The sequence below is a fragment of the Pinus tabuliformis genome, chromosome 1_2 (assembly GCF_031772625.1).
Source record: "Pinus tabuliformis cultivar Carrire ecotype Pingquan chromosome 1_2, CPIR1, whole genome shotgun sequence".
Classification (NCBI taxonomy): Eukaryota; Viridiplantae; Streptophyta; class Pinopsida; order Pinales; family Pinaceae; genus Pinus; species Pinus tabuliformis.
Genome location: NC_142298.1, coordinates 685,980,786 through 686,007,778, shown reverse-complemented (window position 1 = coordinate 686,007,778; position 26,993 = coordinate 685,980,786). Strand labels below are relative to the sequence as shown.

Genomic DNA, 26,993 nt, shown 5'->3' with positions numbered 1-26,993 from the left:
ATGGTGAGGGATTGAAGTATGAGTGTGTAATTTGATATTAGTTTTATTTTTTTGCAAATTAGATATTAAATTGCTCATATCATTGTCTGTTACCTCTGAAAGCCATAGCGAGACAAATGGTGAGAGATTGAAGTATGAGGGTATAATTTGATATTAGTTTTATTTTTCTGCAATTTAGGTATCAAATTGCTCAAGTTGTTTATGATTACCTCTGAAAGCCATAGCGAGACTAACTAGCGAGGGGTCAGAATATGAATTGATGTAATTTGATTTTAGCTTTACTTTACTTGCAATTTTTGGATTTCATTTCTTTTGTATTTAGATAGTAGCAGGAGTAATGGTTTCATGATCAATGGTTCACTGTTTCTTTGATTAGAATAGTGGCACATTTTCATTCTCTTTTAGGAATTAATTTCATCATTAGCATGTTCTAAGATCTTCTGAAATTTGAAGTTTTGGAAACCATTATAAAGGACATAATTGCCTTGAACATTTATATCCATACTTGTCTGTTAGAATTTCCATTTCACATTAGGAGATAAACGAAGATAAAACCCAAAAAATAAAAAAAAATTAGAAACGACAAAAAGTAAGAAATAGGCTATCTTGCACATATAGTGTGCCACACTTCAACAGTTTACGACTTCCAGATTGACAATTAATATAGCAATTTAGGACACTCTAAATTGACCAAACATTTTGGCGCCGTTGCCGAGGAAGTGTAACTAGGTAGCCAATTTCTTAAAAAAAAATTCAAAGAAGGGAAATTGATAACTTTTCAAAGTATGCTCTCTTCTTTCACCTAGTGTGATCTGGAGGATCAGAAAAGAGAGTTATTGGTTCAATAATTTCTTGAGTATGCTCTCTTATTACACCTAGTGTGATTTGGAATATCAGAAAGAGAATTATTAGCGTGACTTGAAGATAAAAATAAAAAATGACATGCATAAAGCAAGAGATTTTAGGGGAAGGATTATAGCTAGGGCCAAGAGTTCGATTTTTACAACTCCAGCTACTTCAAGGCATAGAAAAGATACACCTCCATCATCTCCAACTCACACTCCTAGCCTTAGGATTCCTAGAATTCAAGGGGCAGCAGCTGAATTAGGAGACTCTCCCACATTACCCATCAAATCTGACCTAGAAAAAGAATCTTTCTTCACTTTTACAGGAGAACACATTGTAATCAAGGAAGTAGAATCACCTGAAGAAGAGGAGGGAGAAATTCTTCCTCATTCACCATTAATAGAAGAACCAAAGGACTCTGAGGACTTTGAAGAAACTATCATGACAGAGGAAGTAGTAGATGGATTTGGAGGAGGGGGTAGAGGTAGAGGGTAGAGGTAGAGGAGGAGGAAATAATGGAGGAGGCAGAGGAAACAACGTGGGAAATAGGGATGGATATAACTCATTTGGATTCCCTATAGTTGATGAGGAATCTCATACAACAATGAAAAATATTTCACCATCTGTCCTCCCAAACTTTCATGGGTTGAGAAGTGAGGATCCTGAGACATTTCTATTCGAGTTTGAAGTCTTGTGTCGAACCTATGACTATATTGAAGACTCTCAAAAACTCAAACTGTTTCCTTCAACATTGAAAGGAGCTGCTTTGAAATGGTTTATGGGATTAGTCAACATTTTTGGATAGATACCTAGACTATTGCATGCCCACCAACCATAAGGATGAGGTATTCAAAATGGTGCAAAAAGAAGATGAAAACTTGGAGGATTTACTTGAAAGATTTCAATACAACTTGAAAAGAGCAAAAATGAGTAGCTTAGATGAGGAGACCTTGAAAGCCCTTCTATTAAAAGCCGTTAGAGATGAATGGATAGATATTTTAAACATGATGGGGAAGGGAGATATTTCTCAACTTCCACTTCGTGACATAGCAGAACTATGTGTCCATCTCTCAAGGGGAAAATCTAAAACGGGAAAAGGGCCTAGAGATCCTTCTCTAATTAGAGAAAATAAATCTGCAACTGGATCAGTAAGTAGGGCAGAGATTGGAAATATGCTTGATGAGTTCAAAACTGATATTTTAGGGAGCCTTAGTGAACATCTAGACACCCTTAAAATACAAAACAAGCAGAAAGCAGAAGCTGAAGCTTTGGCCATCTTCTGTCCAAAATGTAGGAAGAAACATGCTCTAAGGGAATGCCCCTTGGATGCAAAAGTTGTAGAAACATGTATGATTTGCTCAAAGAAACATGAGACCAAGGATTGTCCTTCAATTCCTGGGCTCAAAGCTGTCTTTCAAGAAGATCCAAATTCAGTAGAATCTCTTTGTTTTGTTTCAAGAAGATCTTGGCAAGGACAACAAAATCAAGGATTTAACAATCCTATGAACTTTCAATTCCCGCCAAATTGGAATTTTGGCAACAACCTTGGCCCCAATCTCAAAATCCATATCAACCATGGGCACAAGGTATGCAAAATCCTTATGGGAGATTTTCTCAATTTTACCAATATCCTCCATCTTTTCCAAATCAACAAGCTCCACAACTTCCAAATCAAAACCCACAACTTTCATTGCCATTTCCACAACAACAACAACCTTCTCAACAAAATTCCCAACTCTTGCTTCCATTCCAACAAAAACCAAATCAACTACCAGCCCAACCATTGCCAAATCCTAATAACAAAAATCCTCAGAATTCTTACATGGCAGAAGGACAACAATTTCCTACCTATATGATTGTTCCTCTCAACGATGTACAACGCAGATCCGGTAGAGTTTTAGAAAAACCTTCTATAGATGCTCAAAAGAAAAGTGTTTCTGAGGAAGATTCTCTTAAAGCCAATAAAGGTTCTAAAGCATCTCTTCAAAACCCAAACACTCAAAAAGAAAAATAAAAAGAGTCAACCCTCACAACTCCTATAGTTGAGCAACCTGCACCTTCATCCACACCTCCTTTCCCTGAAAGATTAAAAATCGACAGAGGAGTGGAAAAACAAATCTTGTTGCCTGACTATGATTTCCTAGATGAATTAAAGAATTTATGTATCAAGATTCCCTTTCTACAAGCCATTAGAGAGATTCCTATTCTAGCAAAAACAATAAAGTAGTTGAGTCTCAAAAGACCAGGAAGGAAACCAAGAGATACAAGAAGAATCCACCTGGTAGGAAAAATTGCAGATATCATGATGGTAAAAATTACCATGTAGAAGTATGTAGACCCCGGTAGTCCGATTGTCAAGACACATATAAATGGGGTAGAAATTCCAAACACTTTGATTGACTTAGGGGTTGCTATCAACATTATGAGTAGATAGACTATGGAAAAGCTAAAACTTCCTAATCTTCTTTTTACACCTACCCTACTGCAACTTGCAGATAGATAAATAATCAAATCAGATGGTGTATTAGAAGATATTTCAGTCTCCTTAGGTTCTTGGGAATATCCAGCAGATTTCATGATTTTGACTCCCAAGAGTAATTCAGGAGGGCACCCACTCATCTTAGGAATAATTTGGCTAGCCACAGCTGATGCTTCCATTAGTTGTAGATAAGGAGATATGTACATTTATGATGGTAATTCGACAAAGAAGTTCAATTTGTATCCTCCAGCAAAAGAAATTACAAAAGTAGGAGATAATGAATGGGTTGATGATGAGGACACTATACAACCTGTCATTACCGTTTCTAAAATCAGTGAAGATAGTCAAATTCTGAACACATTAGAAAAATTTGAAACATCTTCAGAATATGACCACACACAATTTCAGTTAAATTCTGACATTGAGTATATATCATCAAGACAAATGTCTCTTTAATCTATGGAAGAGTTCGGTAGTTCCACCATTGAGACTTTCCTAGGTAAAACATTGAATATCAATAAAAATTTGGGAAAGTCTCAATAGGAAGAGCTAACCAAAATCTTGGGGAAACATTCTACTGCATTTGCATGGGAGTATACTGATATGAAAAGTATTGACCCTAAGACTTGCATTCATCACATATACATCGAGGAAAACAGTAGACCAATCAGACAACCTCAGAGAATGATGAATCCAAACCTTAGGGAGATAGTGAAATAAGAGCTCCAAAAATTACTCAATGTAAACTTCATTTATCCAATTTCAGATAGCCGATGGGTTTCTCCTTTGGTTATAATACCTAAAAAGAATGGTAAATGGAGGGTATACATTGATTATAGGGAATTGAATAAAGCAACTTTGAAGGATCACTTTCCTTTGCCCTTTATCGATCAAGTATTAGATACATTAGCAGGCAAAAAGTACTTTTCATTTCTGGATGGTTTTAGTGGCTATAATCAAATTCAGGTAGCACCTGAAGATCAAGATAAGACCACATTTACCTGTCCATGGGGAACTTTTTCTTATCGAGTGCTTCCTTTTGGATTATGTAATGCACTTGCAACATTCCAAAGAGCAGTACTAGGAATTTTTTCTGATCTAATCCATGATTGTGTAGAGGTTTATATGGATGATTTTACACTTTATGGTAATACATTTGAAGAAGAATTAGAGAATTTGGAAAAAGTCCTTATAAGATGTAAAGAAAAAAACATTTCATTAAGTCATGAAAAATGCTTTATGATGTTTACTGAAAGTATTGTTTTGGGACATCACATTTCAGGGGATGGGATTAAAGTTGATAGATCAAAAGTTGAATTCATCTCCAAGTTGCCTATTCCAAATTGTCAAAAAGATGTTAGAAGTTTTCTAGGATTTACTGGGTACTATAGAAGATTTATAGAGAACTTCACTAAAATAACATCTCCACTCTTCAAATTGCTTACAGAAGACTGTGAATTCAAATGGAATCTTGATTGTCCATCAGCATTTGAAACTTTGAAAACAAGAATATCTAAAGCACCTATTTTGAGAGGACCAAATTGGAAACTTCCTTTCCATATTTCTACAGATGCTTCAGATACAGCTCTAGGGGCTGTGTTAGGTCAAAAAAAATTAGTTCCTTATGCCATTTACTATACCAGTCAAAATTTAACTCCCGCTGAGTTGAACTATACTGTGACTGAAAAAGAGTTCTTAGTTGTTGTTCATGCAATCAATAAGTTCAAACATTATATAACAGGCTATGAAACTTTTATTCATATTGATCATTCTGCGATTAGATATCTAATGAACAACCCTGTTACTAATGGCAGAGTTACAAGGTGGCTCTTACTTTTACAGGAATTCAATATTACTGTGTTGGATAGACCAGGGAAACAAAATACAGTAGCTGATTTCTTGTCTAGGATCCAGAATACTAAAGAAGATTCTCCTGTAGAGGATAAGTTTCCGGATGAATATTTATTTGCAGTAACTACTAAGACCCCTTGGTATGCAGATATTGCTAATTATTTGGTTACAGGGAAATCACCTCCACATCTATTTCCTAGTGAAAGAAGAAAGATTATTCAGGAGAGTTCAAAATATTCATGGATTTCTAATGAATTGTTTAAAACAGGGCCAGATCTTGTGATCAGAAGATGTGTTAGGGAAGATGAAATGCCTGACATCCTCAAGGCATGTCATGATGAACCATGCGGCGGACACTTTGCTGACAAAAGGACAGCCTATAAAATCCTCTCTTTGGGATATCATTGGCCATCCCTTTTCAAAGATGCAAAAAAGTATGTCAAAAGGTGTGACAGTTGCCAAAGAGTAGGGAGACCTACCATTTCAAATGAAATGCCATTGCAGCCACAGGTACTCATCGAACCCTTTGAAAAATGGGCTTTAGATTTCACTGGACCTATTAATCCACCATCTAAACAAAAGAAGTATATATTGCTATGTATTGATTATGTCACTAAATGGGTAGAAGCCAAAGCATTATTTTATGCTACTAAAAATTCAGTTGTTAATTTTCTTTATGAGGATATTTTTACTCGCTTTGGTGTTCCAAGAGAAATTGTGGCAGATCAGGGAAGTCAATTCACATCTAACTTGGTGGAGAAGTTGATGGAAGAATACAAAATCAAGCACAAAAAATCTACTCCTTACCATCCGCAAGCAGATGGCCAAGTGGAGTCTACAAACAAAGTTACTGAAGGCATCATCACCAAAACTGTTCATTTACACAGAAGAGATTGGGCAGAAAGGCTTCCTGAAGCCTTGTGGGCCTACAGAACTACATGGAGATATACAACAAGACATTCTCCCTATGAACTTGTTTATGGGAAAGAAGTCCTACTCCCCATTGAGTTCCAAGTCAAAACTTTCAAGATGCTATGTTCAGTTGGGGATGGATCTATCAGAAGCCCAAAAGCACATAATGGAGCAGTTGAATGAGCTAGATGAGATCAAACAAGAGGAAATTCTAAGAACTGATCTAGTTCAATATCAAAGAGCTAAGTGGCATGACAAATACATCAAAGAGAAAAAGTTTCAAGAAGGAGATTGGGCATTGTTATTTGATTCCAAGTTTAAAGATTTTAAAGGAAAATTTTAGACTCATTGGCTTGGGCCATTTGAGATTGACAAAATCTTTAGCAATGGAGTGGTAAGAATCAAAATCATTGATGAATTTCAAACTCCTCTTACTGTGAATGGCCACACATTAAAGGTCTATCATAAGCCACTCTCAAAAGAGGAATTTGTCAAAATGTTTCAAGATAGTTCTGCAATAAGGCTGGCGAAGAAGAATCCTTCTTCTCCATCAGCCTAGCCTTTGTTCCTCTCTGTTTCATAAAAAAAATGTCTAAGCCTGAAAACCAATCACTAATTGGCAGCCTTATACAGAAAATACAGAGCGAAAATAAAGAACTCCTGACGCCCTATATTTTTCAAAAAAAAAAAAAAAAAACTCTCACTTTCTCATTTTCATCCCACTCCACTTCATTTTCATTCTACTCCACTTCATTTCATTTCACTCCATTTAATTTCATTCTGCCAATAAAAGTTTTTCATGACCATTTTTTCATTCAGTCGGTTATCATCTATCCATCACCATTCAGTCATATGATTGTTGTGCCAGTTTCTGTAGCTGAACCTAGTTTCCGCAGCCAGAAGCAGTTTCCGCAGCCATCACTTTGTTTTTCAACACTGACAATCAGATGTTAGTTACATATTCATGAAATCAAATGCAGGTATGACCGAGGACATATTATGAAGACATGAGGCACTTAAAGGTATCAACAAGGAGCATCTGATCAAAGATTAATGAACAAAAAGCGGCAAGAATTCCAAGGTATGAGTAGAAATTTATTTCAAATGGCATTCAAAGCACATTTTTGCATAGTTATAAAACCATAAGCTCCAATATATGCAATGATTGGCGTGATAGCTCCATAACCGTTCCACGATCTCTATACGATTCCCCCACAATCCTTGCATTTATTTGCAAACGGCCTCATAATCAAACCTCTGGTTTTAACTCGTGTTCTGCTGTACTTTGATACTCCACCTGTAATTATGGAACGTGGTTGATTTGATCACGGCTTCTCTCCACCGCACAAATTCCGCAGCCATTTCTTAAACGTGTTTACGTCTACTCCGCAGCCATCCAGTTTAAAGTTCTGTCGGGTTCACTTCATTTCTCTACTGTTCTATTGAAGCATGGTTGCATTTCCACCTTGTTCATATCAGTCTCCGCTTCATTCCGTGAATACACTCCTGCTGCCTGTCCTCTGTTTTCCGCTCACCGCTCACAGTCACTGGTTTTCTTCATAAACCCTGTTCATTTCCGCTAACCCAGCCATCTCACCTCCATAAATCCCTCACTCACGCAGACAAATTTTAAACAGAAGGAAGGATGGGTCGGTTGTTGAGGGCAGAACCGGAAGGGCCCAAGTTTTTGGAAGGATACCCGCAAGTGAAAAACATATTGAAAAAGGCAAGGTGGCTACGGTTTATCCAAAAGTTCAGAGGCTATAATAAGGAGATTACAAAAGCTTTTGCAAGGTCTTTTAACGGCCTAGAGGTGGAAATTGGGGACCTCAAGTTTACAATCACCGAAGCATCCATAGCAGCCACTAAAGAACTTCTGCAAGAGGGTGAACGCTGGTTCAAGAACAAGAGCTTTGACGAGAAAGCTTGGAGGGTTATCCTACGAAATCCAGGTATGGATGTAACTATTTTTAAAAGAGGAATCCCTGTCCATGCTTTAGAAGAGAAGTGGGCTAGTCTATTGTTGATTATTCAAAATTTCATTACGTGTGAGGGTCGTTTTGGATCAATGTATATGTATCATACATGGCCGCTGATGAACTTTTTAGAAAACCAAACCCTCAATTTGTCTCACTTTTTATTACTGAGCTTGAAAAAAATGTCTGTAACCGTCCAAAATAATTTGGGGGATGTAGAACCACACTTGTATCACCATGGGCTTGTGAGAATTTTAATTGAAGACCAATTGAAGAAAAAGAGGGATAACTGGGAACGGTTTTTGGTGAGAAACTATTTTCAAGATCCACCCGAAATTCCTGAGAGCAATACAGCAAGAAGGAGTAGGAAAAAGGAAACTAATGTGAGAATTCAAGACACTCCTAAAGAAATTAATCAAGAAGATAAGCTGCCTGAAAAAAGGGAGGAAAGAACCAAGGATAAAAAGCAAAGAAAATTGAAAGGGAAAAGAAACATAGAGGATGTTTACCAATCACCAGAACCTTCCCTAGAAGAAGACCATCAAGTATTGTCTGAAAGACTAGTGCACCTTCAGGAACAGTCAGCTGCAGCCAAGAAAAAAGAAAAAGGAAAACAGAGTATGGAAGAAGAGAGCACTAGCCCACAACATTTAAGAAGAAGCAACAGGCTTAGAGGAAAGTGGAGGAAAGCACAAACAAAAGGACCCCACTTTATTGACTTGGGTGGGGAAACACCGGAGAAACCTCCAGCTGGCCGTAGCCCACCTCATTTTCAGCCAAATATTGAAACCAGTCCTCCAGATGTTGACATAAGTCCTTCTCGGCCAGACTTTGAAATCAGTCCTCCTCAACAGGACTTTGGGGACAGCCCAAGGAAAATTTCACCCGAGATAGACCCGAATCAACAGGAGATGTATGACTATATAGAATCCTTGGAAAAGAGAGCCACAAGTCCAAGCACTTCATCCATCCAGCATCATTTAGCACAGGACATTCAAATCCAATCATTGAAGCAGGAAATTTTTGAATTAGAGGTCCTCAATAGACACATTAAACATGAAAATGAAGCATTAAAGGAACAAAGCAGATTGGACAAGATCATTCATGACAACACTATGTTACATCTGGGGCTGTGGCAGAGAAAGAACAGAAAACTAAACAAGAAATGCAAGAGGTTGAGTAATGCACTTATCAACCTCAAATTCAGATGCTTGATGAGGAATCCTAGAATGTTAGCAGCACAAAGGAAGAGGAGAAGAGGGCTGGATGTGCTGGCAGAAGTGTCAGAGCAGATGGATTGAAGAGAGGATGATCAAAATTTTGGTTGCATGGGGACATGCAACACCTCCACAGTGGGGGTATGTTGAGCCTCGAACTTGCATCTTTCCTATCACTTTCATAGACTCTTTCCCTTCACCTGGACCTCCTAAGCTATCAACATCATTGCATATTAATCATAAAAGAGCATATAAAGTAGTTTCTAACTATGTTTTGTCCCTGTTGTTTGAATTATATTTTTGTTCATTGAGCTTCGGAATGCTGTCACTTTCCGCAGCTGCTTCAACTTTCCGCAGCCGTTTTTGTTAAATTCTATATTGCAGGTGTCTTCAGGCAAATCGAGCCACATGGCAAGTTGGAAATGACGTGGACATGGACCGAGCCCTATTGGCTCAGTCGAATGCATCAGAGGAGGCCATGGTCAACGGTGGTCAAACAAGAGTCTTACAGCAACAGGAATCCGTTTCCAAGCACGTGAAAGATTTTCATGGCCGTTTCTAGATTTCTGGAGGCACGCTAACACCTGTAGGCTGCCCAAAATCCAACAAGCCACTTTCATTAGATTGCATCATATTGACAGCCATGATGCTAGATTTGTGGACGCTGTCGTTCACGTGTCCTCTGTCAGCACAGTTTTTAGGAAATCAGTTATGTAGTCTTTTGGTTATAAATAATGCGTTTCTATACGCATAGTAGTTAGTCTTTTGTAATGTAATTTTGCTGTTAGAAAGCCCACTGTGCCGTGACATTATTTTGTTGTTATGACTGTGTTCTGAATATATGAGAAGACTCTATTTCTGAGTATAATGCGTGGTTGATAATCGTTGCCTGAGGTTGTGCAGAGGGCCCCTGCACACGCCGAGGTTTTGTTTATTGTTGTACAGTTTCATGTTGTGTTTCTTTATGTTCATTATGCCATAGTTATTCACTTGTATATATTGCATTTCTTATGGTACTAACGTTTTATTTTTGTCCATAATTTTACATGCTTTCCATTGTTGTTAACGTTGATCAGTGTATTTGTTCCAGATTACAGTAGGCAGCCCGGGCATTTGCACATAATTTTCACAATGACTAATGACATGGAATTAATTCTCTGTTGTCTTTGCTTTTTCTAGTTTTTAATACCAGTTCTGTTTTGTTTATTTCAGTTCTGTTCATTGGCTTTATTAGTTAGCTTAGATATTAAATTGCTCATATCATTGTCAGTTACCTCTGAAAGCCATAGCGAGACTAATGGTGAGAGATTGAAGTATGAGTGTGTAATTTGATATTAGTTTTATTTTTCTGCAAATTAGATATTAAATTGCTCATATCATTGTCAGTTACCTCCGAAAGCCATAGCGAGACTAATGGTGAGGGATTAAAGTATGAGTGTGTAATTTGATATTAGTTTTATTTTTCTGCAATTTAGATATCAGATTGCTCAAGTTGTTTATGATTACCTCCGAAACCCATAATGAGACTAACTGGCGAGGGGTCAAAATATGAATTGATTTAATTTGATTTTAGCTTTACTTTGCTTGCAATTTTTGGATTTCATTTCTTTTGTATTTAGACAACAGTAGGAGTAATGGTTTCATGATCAATGGTTCACTGTTTCTTTGATTAGAATAGTGGCACATTTTCATTCTCTTTTAGGAATTAATTTCATCATTAGCATGTTCTAAGATCTTCTGAAATTTGAAGTTTTGGAAACCATTATAAAGAACATAATTGATTTGAACATTTATATCCATACTTGTCTTTTAGAATTTCCATTTCACATTAGGAAATAAACGAGGATAAAAACACCCAAAACAAAATAAAAATCAGAAACGACAAAAAGTAAGAAATTGGTTATCTTGCACATATAGTGCGTCACACTTCAACAGTTTACGACTCCCGGATTGACAATTAATATAGCAATTTAGAACACTCTAAATTGACCAAACAATAACAAACAATAAGATGACCATTGATTAATTTTTAACCTTAAGTGGAAAAAATCCCTCAAACATGACACATGTAGCTAATTCTATGTTCCATTAGATAGCCTAATGCATCGACTCCCAACAAATAGAGTGAGGGGGATAATGAGCAAAGCTTTCCTAATGGATCTATACTGACTAAAGGATTGGAGGAAGATGTACTCAAATATATTCTAGTTGATGTATCAACAAATAGGGTGGAGACTACTCTGATGAACTTGGGCTCTAAGGCTATAATTAATCAAATGCCACTCAACACCATCATAAGATTTTTCAATGTCTATTTTCATTAATATGATTTTTGGACCATTTTTTCTTGCCTATTCCATCCCTTACCAAGCTATAGCCAAGTTGTGAAAAATAAATCCCACTATAATAATCTCAATTTGATCAAGTCTACCAATAAATTCATAAAGAACAAATTGGCTTGGAGATAGTCTTAAGTATTCAAAAGTATGTCCTTTGGGGCTATCTATAATATCTCTAAACAAGCAACAAAAACTTTGTAACAATCATTAATCATGATGATGATTGAATATAGACCCTGTGAAATGTCAATGATATAAGTCCATGAAACTCTGCGAAAAAACTAATGAAATAAATTTTATTATCAACCTAGGGCCTTAGAAATAATTTTGTAAGCCACTTTTAGTAAGACAATTAGTCTTGAATTGGAGATCAGCTCAATATGAACAATTATAGGATCAATTTTATGCTCTCTCAATTAATCATAGTGCCCATATTGTCCACATGGAACTCTTCATTGTAAACTCCAAGAAGTGATGGGGTCGATGAAGTCTCAATGGAAATCTTGAGTACTTTCAAGAATAGATTGAGATCACAATAATTTGTTGTAAATTGCAACAAGAAAAATCTTGAGTTAATTTTCCCTTGGATTAAATTAGGAGAAAATTTTAATTCCACATCTCATGACAACTTGTACGAGTTATTAAGTTAGTTTGACTTATTTGGTTCATTTAATTCAAGTTGAGGGTCTAACTTGTGTCATATAGAGTGGTTCCTAATTTATAGGAACCTTGATTGAGTTTATTTTGAGTTGTAATTAATTAATTCAGTTTAACTGTGTTAAAGTCAATTAAATTAGTTCTAATTGTTGGAGGAACTAGTAGGAGGTCTAACAACATGGTGCATCTTTAGTGTTCAACCAGTTAACTGATAAATCGACCATAAATAACTCATCCATACAAGATCTACATGTTACCCAATTGAGATTGGAGTTCAAGGGCAATGTACTATCAATTGTATAATCGTCCAAATTGTACAGGTGGTGCATGTAGTCAGAGGAAGGCCTATGATGGATTGCACAATTCAATTGAGGAATTTCCCTAATTAATAGGGGGCTAATGCCCAAGGAAACAACACAAGAAAATAGGGACTTGGGCAAGAAGAAATTTGGTTATGTATTGGCCTAAGCTTATCTAGGAAGCAGTGAGACAAATAGAGATAGTGCAGAGATTACTCGGCTTAAGAAAAGCATTGTAATCTTCTCATATTTTCTGATTAATGCAATACACAGATATTATGGGTTTTTAGTTGTGGTTTTCCCTAGGAAATCATTGTGTAATGTGTTGATAAAATTATTTCTCTTTTATGCTTTGTGATTTTGCGATCGTTTAATTGTTTCTGCAGTTGGTAGAGTAGATTCAAGTATATTGTTTTAGCAAATTACAATTAGCAGTTTGAATCTACAAGGAATTTTTACATGGTGTCAAAGAAGAAATCACAATAGAGGAGAAGAATATGAGTTTATATTTGCAGGTAAATCAAATTTGCAGTGTCATTCTTCAAAGTCAGTAGGATGTCATTCTATGGATTGACACTGGAGTATGCCTTTGAGGACAACTCGAATCACATAGCTTGGAAGGACATGATGGAGGCAGTGTCGGAAGATAATGGGCTAAAGGAATTCATAGACAATGATATTCCTAAGCCTCCAACAGCTGCTCAAGATTTGGTGAACTAGAAGAAATGTGTGGCAAAGGCAAGGAGGATCATACTAAAAGGAGTTTGAGATCATATTGTCTTGAATCTCCACAGGAAGGAGATTCCATATGCAATGTGGAAAGCCTTGAAAGACTTGTTTCAGAACAATAATGATCACAGGAAGTTGGCACTGAAGGACAAGCCTTGCAAGATCAAGATGGAAAAGGGCGACACAATACCAAAGTACTTGACCAAGTTCACCTAATGTCAGGATGAGCTTGGGAGTGTTGGTGTTATATTTGTTTAAGATGATTTGGTCATCCTAGCACTTTTAGGCATTCCCAAGAGCTGGCACAACTACCAAGATTTGGTAAATGGGAGGCAGAATCTAACAAAGTGGGAGTGATTGTGGTTCGACTTGGTGCAAGAAGAGATAAGGCAGAACACTAGAGATGGAACCTCATCCAAGTGTGATGAGAAGGAGAATTATGCCTTGGTTGGAAAGGCAAAGAAAGGGAAAGGGAAGACATCCCATTCCAAATTAGATTCTAGTCAGGCAGGCTAGAAGAAGGATTTATTGAAGATAAAATGTTTTCAGTGTCATGAGTTGGGACAATATGCCATGAAGTGTCCACATGAGAAGGCCAACAAGAAGCCCTCAGGAGGAGCGGCAGGTGAAGCTCTTGCTTCACAATTCGAGTTGGATTTCACCCTCATTGCATGCATGGTGACATTGGTGATGGGTAGTGTGTGGTATCTGAATAGTGGAGCCTCATTCCATATGATCGACAACAAAGAATTTTTCAACGACTTGGAGGAGAAGGACCTCCATATGCACATCGAGATGGGAGATGATAAAAGGTATAGCGCGACCGAAATCGATATTGTTACTTTTCAGAGGGAGTCTCATTCTCCTCTCACATTAAAAGGTTCCATGTATGTCCCGGGTCTGAAAAAGAATTTAGTTTCAGTTGCTATGTTGGAAGACCGTGGCTACGATGTGATATTTAGCAAAGGAAAGGCTTTCCTTTGTCACATAGCCACATGACAAGTGAAGCGGATCGGGGTTCGAGTGAAGAACCTTTACAAATTGGATGTAGAAGGCTAAGTTGCTTTGAGCACAAAAGCAAAGGTGGTGGAGAGTCGAGACATCAGTGAGTTATGGCATATAAGATTAGGTCATTTACACCATGGAGCTTTGAAGATCTTGCAATGGATTTCTATAGAACTTCCCAAGGGTTCACTAGAGCAGTGAGATACATGCAAAGGGTGTACATTGGGAAAGTACACCAAAGCCACCTTTCATGATAAGGACAGTTGAGTGCAAATGATCCTTGAAAGAGTTCACTCATATGTGTGTGGACCGTTCTCGACAATCTCCATGACTAAGCATATGTATTACAGTCTCCATGACCAAGCATATGTATTATGTGATATTTGTAGATGATTTTTCACAAAAGTGTTCGATATTCTCCGTGCAAAAGAGAGACCAAAAATTCTCAAAATTCTGTGAATTTGGAGCACTTGTTGAGAAAGACACATGCAAGAAAGTGAAAGATCTCAGGAGTGATAACGATGGAGAATATGTGTTCAATGAGTTCAAGAACTTATATGCATCAGAAGGCATTCGACGGGAGTTAATAGCAACCCATAATCCACAACAGAATGAGGTTATTGAAAGGAAGAACAAAAGTATTGTGGGAGTTGCACAGGCGATGTCGCATGACTAGACTTTGTCGTTGCACTTGTGGGAGGAAGCATGCAACATAGTTGTATATGTGCAGAACATGAGTCCTCATCTGATTCTCAGGATGAGAACACCAGAAGATGTTTTTTCAGGTAAGAAACCAGAATATGTTTTTTCAGGTAAGAAACTAGATGTGGCACACTTAAGGATCTTTGGTTCATCAGTTTACTGTCATGTTTCCAAGGATGTAAGGAAAAAGCTAGAACCCACTGCAGAGTTGGGCATATTTGTTGGGTACACTAATACACTTTACAACTATCGGGTGTACCTTCCATCTCATAGGATGACAATGTTTTGTAGAGATGTGAAGTTCAATGAAGAGAAGACCATGAGATGTTCCCTTGAGAGGGAGTTTCAGTTGCATGTAATTGAGGAGCTTTTAGTTCCAAAGGAAGAACCTCAAGATGTTGTGGAGAAACCACAAGCAGAGGAGGAGAGAGTGGAAGCACCCACTGATGTAGAGACATCCAAATATGGAAGGAAGCACACTAGAGAGGATGACATATTGATGCATGATGCTAGAGAGAATATGGGAGCACCCACATCACACCGCAGGTAGAGGAGGTCACGAGATTGATACAATAGATACATGGCTCTTATGAACGAGAGTGTAGAGACTGAGCCATCCTCATTCAAGGAAGTAGTGCAACAACCAGTATGTGTTGATTCCATGGTAGAGAAGTATGACTCCATTATCAGAAACAAGGTTTGGGAAGTTGTCCCAAGACCAGAGGACAAGTCAGTTGTAGGATCCAGGTGGATCTACAAGGTGAAGCAAGCAACAGATAGGAGTGTTGAGAAACACAAGGCCAAATTTGTGGCCAAGGGGTTCTCTCGGGTGGAGGGAATTAATTATGAGGAGAACTTTGCTCTAGTAACAAGGTACTCTTCAATAAGATCTATTCTAGCACTTTCAATGCGGATGGGATAGAAGATATATCAGATGGATGTAAAGACAACCTTCCTCAATAGAATGATTGAGGAAGAGGTGTACATAGAACATCCACAAGGATTTGATACCTTCGACAGAGAGTTGCATGTGTGCCAACTCAAGCGAGCATTGTATGGATTGAAACAAGCATCATGTGCTTGGTACAACAGGATCGACAACTATTTCACCAGGTTGGACTTCACCAAAAGTGAAGCAGATGCAAACCTTTACCATATTGTGGTTCAAGGTAAATTGTTGATTATAGTATTATATGTTGATTATTTAATTCTAACAGGTGATGAGAATATGACTAAATCTTGCAAAGAGGATTTGGCAAGAGAATTCAAGATGAAAGACATGGGGCTCATGTATTATTTCCTTGGTTTGAAAATTTGGCAAGGAGATGGGGAATTGTTTATTTCTCATGGGAAGTATGCCAACGAGATACTGAAGAAATTTCACATGGAGAGCAGTGAACCCATGGAGACTCCTTTAGCTAGGAATTGGAGGAAAGAAGATGTTACTTCAAGCGAAGTGGTAGAGGCTACCATTTACATGCAGCTTGTGGGTTCACTTATGTATTTGATGAACACACAACTGTACATGTGTTATGCACTTAACTAGCTTAGTCAAGCAATGGTTAAGCCAATTAAACTCTATTGGAAGGAAACAAAGCATGTGTTGAGATACCTTAAAGGTACCACTTAGTTTGGTCTTTGGTACAAGTGGACGGAGGAAGTGACGCTGCAAGGCTTCACAGATGCAGATTGGGTAGGGAGTCCATCAGACAAGAAGAACACATCGAGGGGGATCTTCAACATTGGGTTAGCAATAGTTTCCTGGTATAGCAGGAAGTAGAGATCAATTGCACTCAGTTCAGGAGAAGTAGAGTACATGTATGCTAGTCAAGCAACGTGTGGGGCTATCTCGATGAGGAAGATCCTTGTTGGGTTATTTGGTCAGCAGATGGATCCTTCAGTGATTTACTGTGACAATCAGAGTTGTATCAAACTCTCTGAGAATCCATTTTTTGATGATTGGTCCAAGTATATCAACATCTAGTACCATCATCTATGAGATTGTGTGCAGAGGCGGATCATGTTGTTCGAGTACATTCCTACGGAGGAACATGATGTGTATATCTTAACTAAGGCACTGTCAAGAGGCAAGTTCGAGTTCCATAGAGGTAGGATTAGGGTATCTGATAATCCCTTTCTTGTTGAGAGGGAGTGTTGAAAATTCAACAAGAAAAAATCTGATTTAATTTTCCCTTGAATTAAATTAGGAGAAAATTGTAATTCCACATCTCATGACAACTTGTACAAGTTAAATAAGTTAGTTTGAATTAGTTGGTTCAGTCAATTCGAGTTGAGGATCTAACTTGAGTCATGTAGAGTGGTTTATACTTTATAGGAGCCCTGGTTGAGTTTATTTTGAGTTGTGATTAATTAATTCAATTTAACTAAGTTAAAGTGAGTTAAACTAGTTCTAACTGTTGGAGGAACTAGTAGGAGGTCTAGTAGTGGGGTGCATCCTCAATGTTCAATCAGTTGATTGATAAATCAACCATAAATAAGTCATGCACGCAATATCTACGTGTTACCCAGTTAATATTGGAGTTCAAGGGAAGTGTATTATCAATTGTATAATCATCCAAATTGCACAGGTGGTGCATGTAGTCAGAATAACACCTATTATGGATTGCACAATTCAATTGAGGAATTTCCCTAATTAATAGGAGGCTAATTCCCAAGGAAACAACGCAAGGAAATAGGGACTTGGGCAAGCAGAAAATTGGTTGACTTGGGCAAGCAGAAAATTGGTTAAGTATTGGCCTAGGCTTGCCTTGGAAACAGTGAGACATATAGAGATAGTGCAAAGGTTGCTCGAACTTGAACAAAGCATTGTAATCTTCTCATATTTTCTTACGAATGCAATATACAAATAGCAGGGGTTTTTAACTGTGGCTTTCCACAGAAAATCGGTGTAATTTGTTGATTGAATTCTTTCTCTTTTATGCTTTGTGATCTTGCGATCATTTAATTGTTTTTGCAGTCGGTAGAGTATATTCAAGTCTATTGTTTTAGCAAATTACAATTAGCAGTTTGAATCTACAGGGAATTTCTACATAATTTATGTCCTTGCACAACCCAATTTGAGTTGTAAAAGCGTGCTTATATTGTTCAAGAAATTCATGACTCTCTTGTTGTCTTACTAGCCTATCCATGTCAATGTTGAAGGCAAAAATATTCTATGTCATTGATTATCGCTTAAGCACCTAAAAAAAAAAAAAAAAACCTAGTGTCCCTGTATTCGACTAAATGGAACTTGGAGCTAATTCGAGCACGCTAGGTTTATCTAGCTCCTAAAACATTGAGGATTGCAATTGTAGTTCAAACAACTTCTAAAACATTGAGGATTGCAATTATAGTTCAAATAGCTTCTAAAACATTCTCCTTGCCTCAAACAAAGTTTTCTAACATCTCTAATGTTATCAACGATGAAAGGAGTATTGAGATTGTAGCAATTAAAGATTATACATATATCTCATCAAAGCATTGTTAGAAAAATATAGAGAGCACATTATGACACACAAATCACTTGAATTTTTTTATTCATCACAACAATTACAAATATATAGAACGTAGATCACAAACTTCGATGAATCTAGATCCTAAGAAATTGGATCTATGACTCGGAAATGACACAACTACAATTCACACATAGGGAACAACAACTTCTATATTGACACTTGGGAACTCATAGTGACAACTCACAACAACACATGGAAGTGTTATTTCCAATACCCTCACTTGGGAACTCACAATGACAACTCACAACAACACATGGAAACATTACTTTCAATACCCTCCCTTAATGCTTACATGGAAAAATTGAAATCACATATTACAACAACAAGGATAATCTTTGTCTGATTGGTCTTCATCAGCACTCACATCCACTCTGGAATCTCACAAGCACCACTCTTTCACCACCACATGTTTGAGCTATCACTTGACCTCCATTTAAAACGTAACCGCCTCTGACCATCGTTGATGAACTTTGCAAGATCAACAATATTGACACTTCGGCTCGTCGGGGCTTCCGCGATAAGAGTGGTCAAGTAATGAACCATCCTATGGATCAATCACCATTTGTCGGATATTTCGCTTTTGGCTATCCGTCAATGGCTAGGATGGAGGTCTAGATACTAAATGTGTTCAAAAGTTGATCAAACAAATTGACCTTACTAACACATAAGAATTGATGTTTCGGACACCGAGGCTTCCAGTTTACGAATCACCAACCCTTTTTAATAACCAATAAAAACACAAAAGAATTAATCTTTCAGACATCGAGGCTTCCAGTTTAAGAACCACCAATCCTTTTTATAACCGATAAAAACACAAACACCAACCACCAAAATGTATAGAGACAAAATCAATAACTACTCTTTATTGATCTATACATATCAAATCAAATATAATAATAATAACTTTGCATATTGGTATTTGCCATCAGATCTGCAACGTTTGGATCTTGATCTTTGGATAAACAATACCACAATATTTTATTAGTTCAGATCTAGAATGAGAAATGCCAACATTCCACTTGCATGTCGCAATTGTACATCTTGCACCATCTGATAATCTCGAGAACCACCATTTAAAACATGTAGACATTGCTCTCAATTGTAGATCCACACTAGATCAAACCAAATCTATGTTGATCCAACTTCTTCACAAGCAGATCTCCTCTTCTTTTACAAAGATTTGTCCACAATGGAACTTCACACAACAACACTAGATCTTCGCAATTCTCCTTTGCATGCAACTATCCACAATCCACACACAAATCAAATATTCACACAAACAATAGATCAAACACTCTATTAGCCCAAACACAATAATAGATCAAACACAATAGATCAAATATTCACTCAATAGATCAAACAAAGGATATGGATCATTAGCCCTTTCTTGAAAGAGTGCCTTTAGCATCACTTCCTACACATCTCGTCCAAGATGAGCCTCATGGACACCTTGATACATCCCACTATTCTATATGGCTCAGAGATTTGGGGATCGTCTTTACTTGAGTCAGATTGGGCTTCTGTTGAGAGAGTCCAGATTCTTTTTCTCCGCCGCATCATTAGATGCAAACAAACAGTGCCTCAACACATCATCCTTGCAAAGTTTGGAGCTCAGCCCTTTCGGCTTTAGATAGTCTTCAGTTTGGTCTCATTCTTGCATCGTGTTTGGGGCTTTGCAGACTCGATAAAGAGTCGGGACCAATATCCTTACTTGGCATATTGCTCTTCTGAGACTATTGCCTGTTCTACTCCCTCGAGACGGACTAGATGTTGGTTTACAGGAGTTTCAAATCTCTTAGAGTCAGTGGGCATTCAGTTGAATCGTCTCCTTCCTTTCCGATATTCCTTGGATGCTCCTGGTCACATTCTACCTACTAGACGGGAGTTGAACAAGATCATCAGGGAGGACATCTACAGGCAGTTCGTCCAGGTCACTTGGGTTAATCCTCCGGAAGGGTTGCGCCCAAATATGGCCTTCTATGCTGAGCACTTGGAGTTGAGAGACAGGGTCATTGTTTGACCCCAGTGTATGTTTCATCACTGGATGCATGCTCTTCGCATTCCTCTAGGCCAATTCAGAATAGGTTCTCCTAGACTTCGGGTAGAGACTTGTTGAAGGAAAAGTAACTAGGTTTGGTTTTCATTATGACTTGTAATGATAATATTATGAAGAAAAATGTTATTCTTTGCATCATGGGTTTCATGAGCAAGATGCGTTTACCATAGGTCAAAGACTTCTTCTTAATGTCTTTAGGATTTTTATGTTTCATCATAAATATTATGGAATACACTCCAAGATAAGTGTCACTATCATCTTACAAATCCGCTCTACGAACTAGAGTAAGTCTCCTTGACATGTCGGCTTAGATTCAAAGGCTCTCCTGTCGGTTTGATGTATCATCGTTGACCTATATATATATAGGGTTAACGTAGGGTCAATGTACATAGATCTTTGCAATAAAATATATATTACAGTCATCAAAAAGGGAACGAATACACAATGATATCTCTCGGTAAGTGAAATTCGGATATCTCTCGAGAAGCTTGATATATCTCTCGAGGTCTATAAGTGAAGCTCATATATCTCTTGGAAAGACTGTCTCGGCATATCTCTCAAAGTCTTCAGATCTCATATTACAGTCATTGAATATACAGTGGACATATCTCGAAGGACAGAGTCAGCATATATCTCAGAAGCTCAGACATATCTTGAAGGACAGAGTCTTGGCATATATCTCAGAAGCTCAGACATATCTCGAAGGCAGTATCTCAGAGTCTCGGTATTTATCTCAAGGTCTCGATATATCTATATGTGAAGCTCAATATGATTTCCAAAAGCCTGTAAGGATATCTCGAAGCCTCTCAATCATGCTCGGATATATAAGCCTGAAAGGTATCCTCGGGACATCCTTCAGAAGTGTGATATATCACTCACTGTAATGTATATACTTCAATACTTATAAAAGGACTGTGCATATGCAACCACAACAAGTGCTCAACATAACACTATCTGGTGGCATAACTTATCTCTGGTGTAATCAACAAGGAATCAAAGGATTGTGGCAAGTCAAGAAGAGAAGGTGTCGAAGACAGTGACCAGACAGTGAAGACATAAGGAGAAGGAGAACAGTGAAGTCAAGACAGTGAATCAAAGACCAAGCAGTGCAGAGAATAGTGACACTTATCTTGGAGGTAACCTTGTGTTTATTTTGTCAAGGGTCTTGGTATTCATCTAAATATCTATAAGAAGAGATTCAAGGGTTTTACTCTCAAGAGGAGAGGTTTTGCCCTGGCTTGGAGCCAACATCTTGTGTACTTGTTTTTATTGTTGATCATCCATGTTGATAACTGTTTTAAGAATTGAAGAACACACTAATAAAACAAAGCTAATTGAAGAAGACAACACAAACTGTTATCAACAAGTTTGGGAAGAATCACTAAATCATGAATTGCCCTAGATTCTTCAACAAGACAGACCACCAGATTGATAGACCATACCGAATATGCTAGGTATGTCATTTATAGGAAGTAGACACTGAGGTGCACTTCATTTTTGGATGCCCTATCTACTATTAGATCAGAGGAAGGTTCCATTGCTTGTTTAGAGACTCTCAGACCCTCGTAGACTTTTCCAAGTATCTTGATTAGAGATGTTTGGCCCTATATATGCTGGAGGTTCTAAGGTTTTGAGCGCATATTCTTCAACCTCCCATCAGACCAAACCCCACAGGATCATGACATTTTTTAAGGTACTAGCTTCAAACAGGGGCACCAAGAGACCGATTGATATCGTTTCATATCCAGACTCTAGATCAGTGAGGATTCGTGGGACCTCACCCTGCCACACAAGATTTCAGCAACAAATCCGTCTCAAATCCGTCCCTGGGAGACTAACTAGGTCCTCCAGACCTCAGCAATGCACGAACTCCCCCAAACAATGATTTAGTGGATAGTCCGCACTTCCCACCAACCCTTCATTGGGCTAACAAACTTTGGGAAGTTTTCTTCAGTGTTCTTTAGCCAGCGTCGGATATTAGGAGAGATGGGTCTGATCCTTAGACCCATTAGCTCCTGGATCTTCTCCGTCAGGGTATTCCATGCATTGTATCTTTTATGTTCCTGCATTGTACCTTTTATATTCATGCATTGTATTTTTTTATAGGAAACCATTTGGTTCTCCCACATTGTATGGAAATCATTGTACTCAACAGTCCCTTTGACCTACTTTGTGGTCATTAGTTAGACATAAATATAATCATCTTATCTTATCTTATCTATTAAACTAATCTATGTACAAAGGAGTATCATGGCTAAAATTGCATGATATCAACCCCTCTCGTGAGAGTCAGGTTGAACCAACTTTTATACCATGTTAGAAAAATAGAGAGAACACATTATGACACACACAAATCACTTGATTTTTTTTATTCATCACAACAGTTACAAATATATAGGACATAAATCACAAACTTCGAAAAATCTAGATCCTAAGAAAGTGGATCTATGACTCAAAAATGACACAACTACAATTCAGACATAATGAACAACAACTTCTAGATTGACACTTGGGAATTCACAATGACAACTCACAACAACACATGAAAGCATTACTTCCAATAAGCAACTACTCTATCTCTACAATGGATCTGGATCCAAATAAAAACAAGAAAAACCCCATAAAACTAAAGTAAAACATAAAAACTCTATAGACAATAAAATTGTATCTCATTTTTCCTTTACCCACAAAATGAACCCCAAAAAAAAATACATAATCAAATAAAGAAAATTACATAACAAATAGATCATGTGAAAGCATGAGATACCACGGATAAAAGTCAAAGCAGATGCAAAATGATAGGGCAATTCATCAACCCATTCAAACCAATGATATGCTAGACCACTTTCAAATTTCTTAAAAAACATGAAACCTGGAATATCATGGTGAAGTCACAAACCGTCAAATTGAACTAATGAAAGTATTTTATAGTACAACTAGGCTACTTAGTTAACAACATCTCAGAATATTTTAAGAACAAATAATTCACAATATTCTTTGTATGCTCTTTGCAAGGGTGAGGTCTTTGCTGATGAGAAAAGCATGCCTTCAGAGACAGTCCAAACTCTGCTCGATAAATAGAAAACTGCATATCTAATTTATTTTTTCAAGAGGAAAAAAACGAGCAAACTGCCCATGTAAATGCAAGAGTTCATGACAGATAACAAAATTTCTTGCATTAATTACAAATCGGTATCTATCAATATGTGTTATTTGTGAATTTCTGATGCTGGAAATGTTATCAGAACCAGCATGGGGCTGGCTAAACGGACAATGGGCCACTCAGAACCAGTTTTGCTCTGCACTGGTTCAGAACACATCCTGATTCTCTTAAGAACTTTGTGTATTTGTGTCTAATGGTTTGGATTCGCATATATATAAGTCTGAATATTTTACATATTTTTAGATTAACTAGTTTTTGTGGTTTTTTTTTTTTTACAAATTCCAGTTTTTGAGGTTAACTAGATCGGAGACCAGTCCAGTACTGATTACAATGGTCTGTATAAGGTGTATCATTATGCAAATAAAGACAATGTGGCCAAGACTACCCTGTATTGAAAAGAATAAAGAATCTCTGTTAAAAATGCTTCTTAGAAATGTTAACTAGCGGCTATATGACTGTGACAGTTTAAAACAGCGTTTTCTTAACCATTCAATTGCCGAATAAACTAGTGCAATGAAAATGTCATATTGAAATTACAAACAACTAGTCATTATTGAAATTCCAAGCAACTAGCGAATTCTCACATCTGACAGCCTTTGTGAACGCTTTTTCAATGCAGGTCTCTTCTTTTGCTAAGAAAAATTACTTTTACAGCTTGCAAATATGTAAATCAAGTAAAATCAGGTACAACTTAGAAAAATGGTATTTCAAAAATTCCACTCTAGCAGTGTTCCTACCACCCAGTACAGTTCATGATATTCCCAGAGGCAACTTCATCCATAGAATACGCAGTAATGCATTAAAACTAACAGCAGATTTGATCTGAAACACTTCTACATAGATTATAGAGTTCACTTTCCTTTGATACGGGTAATCTGTCACCCACAAGTTTTCTCTTGCTTGCTGATGAATAAACATGCTATCTTTTGTTCAGTTCCATTGCATCATCGAACAGAAACCTTGCATTCATGAGTGACTTTCTCCACGTCTGATTCATTGTGTGCTCCCTTGTCCAGCTTTCATGTAATGGTCCACGGCCTCTAGCCTTGGTCCTACATCTGACCTAGTGCATGACTCCTCGTCAATGCTCAACTTTCCATCTTTCACCCAGTGGTAAATATCTCGCAGAACCAAGGATTCAGCATTCTTATTAACATATTTTTCCAAGAATTGTTCTTCTGTTAACAAGAAAACTTTAGGACAAATCATCTCTGTTTTCAACACTTGCATGGTCTTCAACGCCTCCAGTACTCTATACCGAGGAATTATTCTTTTCTCTAAGCTTAATCCAAGCACAGCTGGATACTTCAAAAGATCAGCCAATGTAAACCCTGCAGATTTGACAAGAAAATCCACATGCCGGTTCAAATTTTCTTCTGAATACACCAGAATCTGTGGAAACCGCCTTGATATCTCTGAACATTGTTTTTCCGACAGACCTAAACATCTGAAATACCGTAGCCTTCTATCTATGTCTTCCTTCCCTAACCCCAACATGGCACTTATGGCAGCCGCAAACCGGTTTGATCCCTTCTTAAACCCCAAACCCTCGACCTGTTTAAATGACTCCACAACCTTTTCCTCTGAAGTCGTGAGGAACCGCGGCTGCCTCGCCACTAACTCCGATAATGCTGGACCCTCAACAACTAACCGTTGCAAAAGTGAAATTGCGGGTTTCAGCGTATCCTCGCTGCTACGAAATACCCCTGCATTACGGAGAATGAGTTTGAAGATATCCTCTTTCTTCATGAAAGTAACAAGGAGAGTGAGCTGAGGCTTTATGTTTCTTTGGACACTAATTGATCCTGGGTCTCCCGTGGATTAAACTTGATAGTTACCGATTCACCATGTGGTTAAAAAAAAAAACAAAAAACAAAAAAAAGACAAAAAAAACTGAGGGTTGGAAAAGACGACCCTTCGAATCTGGGCAGGGTTTGTCAAACCACAGCCGTTTAACAACTCCAATGCCTCTTCCATATTATGACTTGGTTTTGCACGAACCAATAATTCCTTTTTGTGCCTAAATGCTTTTGCGATATCTTCCTGTGATAAACCGCATCTGTTGACGAGAAATCCTGTGACAACATCCCTCTTTCGTTGGGTTGCTGATGGGGTTGCTATTTGAGTGCAGAAATTGAGGAATTTTATGTGGGATTTGACAGTAACAGCAAATGCAACAGGAGGCATTGCCGCTGATAGTCGTTTCCAAATGTTCATCGTCATCATCATGTGTGCAGAAGGGAGAAGTCGAGAGCGGCTGCAGAAGGTCAGAGAAGGTTGGAAAGCAAACCTAAAAGATTGGGTAAGGGAACAGGGTTTTATTAGGGTTTTAGTAGGGTTTACTACAGCGACTGAGTAGGGTTTTATTAGGGTTTGGGAATACATTCAACGCAGTATTGATCACAAATACAGGGAATACATTCAACCAGGTTACCACGGACTGTTTGGGATTTCCATTTTGTTTTTCCTCTATTACATGTTCACTTTTTGTGTTAAATAGCAGAGAAATAAAAAAAAATGATGTTCACTTTTATTCATATGTCCTCTGTTCTCTGTTCTTTTAAAAACTGATTATATTATGTCTTCAAAAGTAATATTAATGAAATTGTTAAATATTTATTAAGGTTACTGATTGTTTTTATTAAAATTTATTTTATAATAATTTTATATTAGTGTTAGTTATATAAATGGAAGGAGTTGAAGGAGTTGTTTATAGTGTGATTTTTTGGAGTTTTTGGCGCTGGAATCAGGTGGAAAAATTTGAGGTGAAATCTTGATTTGTGTTATTTAAACTAGTTTTTTGATTGTATATATGGATTTAGCACTATGAAAAACCCTTAGGGCACTTTTATTATGTAGGGTTTACCCATCAATCTTGTGATTTTAATGAATTCCTACCAGATTTTAGATAAATTAGAACAGAAAAATCAACTGAAAAAGCTCGCACTAAAGACAACTCCTAAATTAAATTATTAGTAAATGTTTATAAATATTAATCAATAGTAAGCATTGAAAAATGATTGAGATATTAATTTATAACAGATTTTAAAACATTTTATAAAATTAAAAAATTAAAAAATCTAATTAAATTATAGCTTTATTTTAAATTGATATTAGTTATAAAAAGAATTAATATATAATCTTTGAATTTAAATTTATGTGATTTTGAATGTTGGAATGGGGGAATTCTTACGCTTTGGGACCCCCAGAAACTTGGAATATTGGATGTTGAAGTGTCCAGGAACTA

General features: G+C 37.4%; 1 protein-coding gene across 1 annotated transcript; it reads right to left on the bottom strand.

Moving 5' to 3' along the window:
* Positions 1–24,322: 24,322 nt before the first annotated feature.
* Positions 24,323–26,068, bottom strand: LOC149207588 (transcription termination factor MTERF8, chloroplastic-like). Its single transcript, XM_089393916.1, has one exon. It carries the CDS (start codon positions 25,493–25,495, stop codon positions 24,740–24,742), a length of 756 nt encoding a protein of 251 aa, XP_089250042.1. The 5' UTR covers positions 25,496–26,068; the 3' UTR covers positions 24,323–24,739.
* Positions 26,069–26,993: the final 925 nt, after the last annotated feature.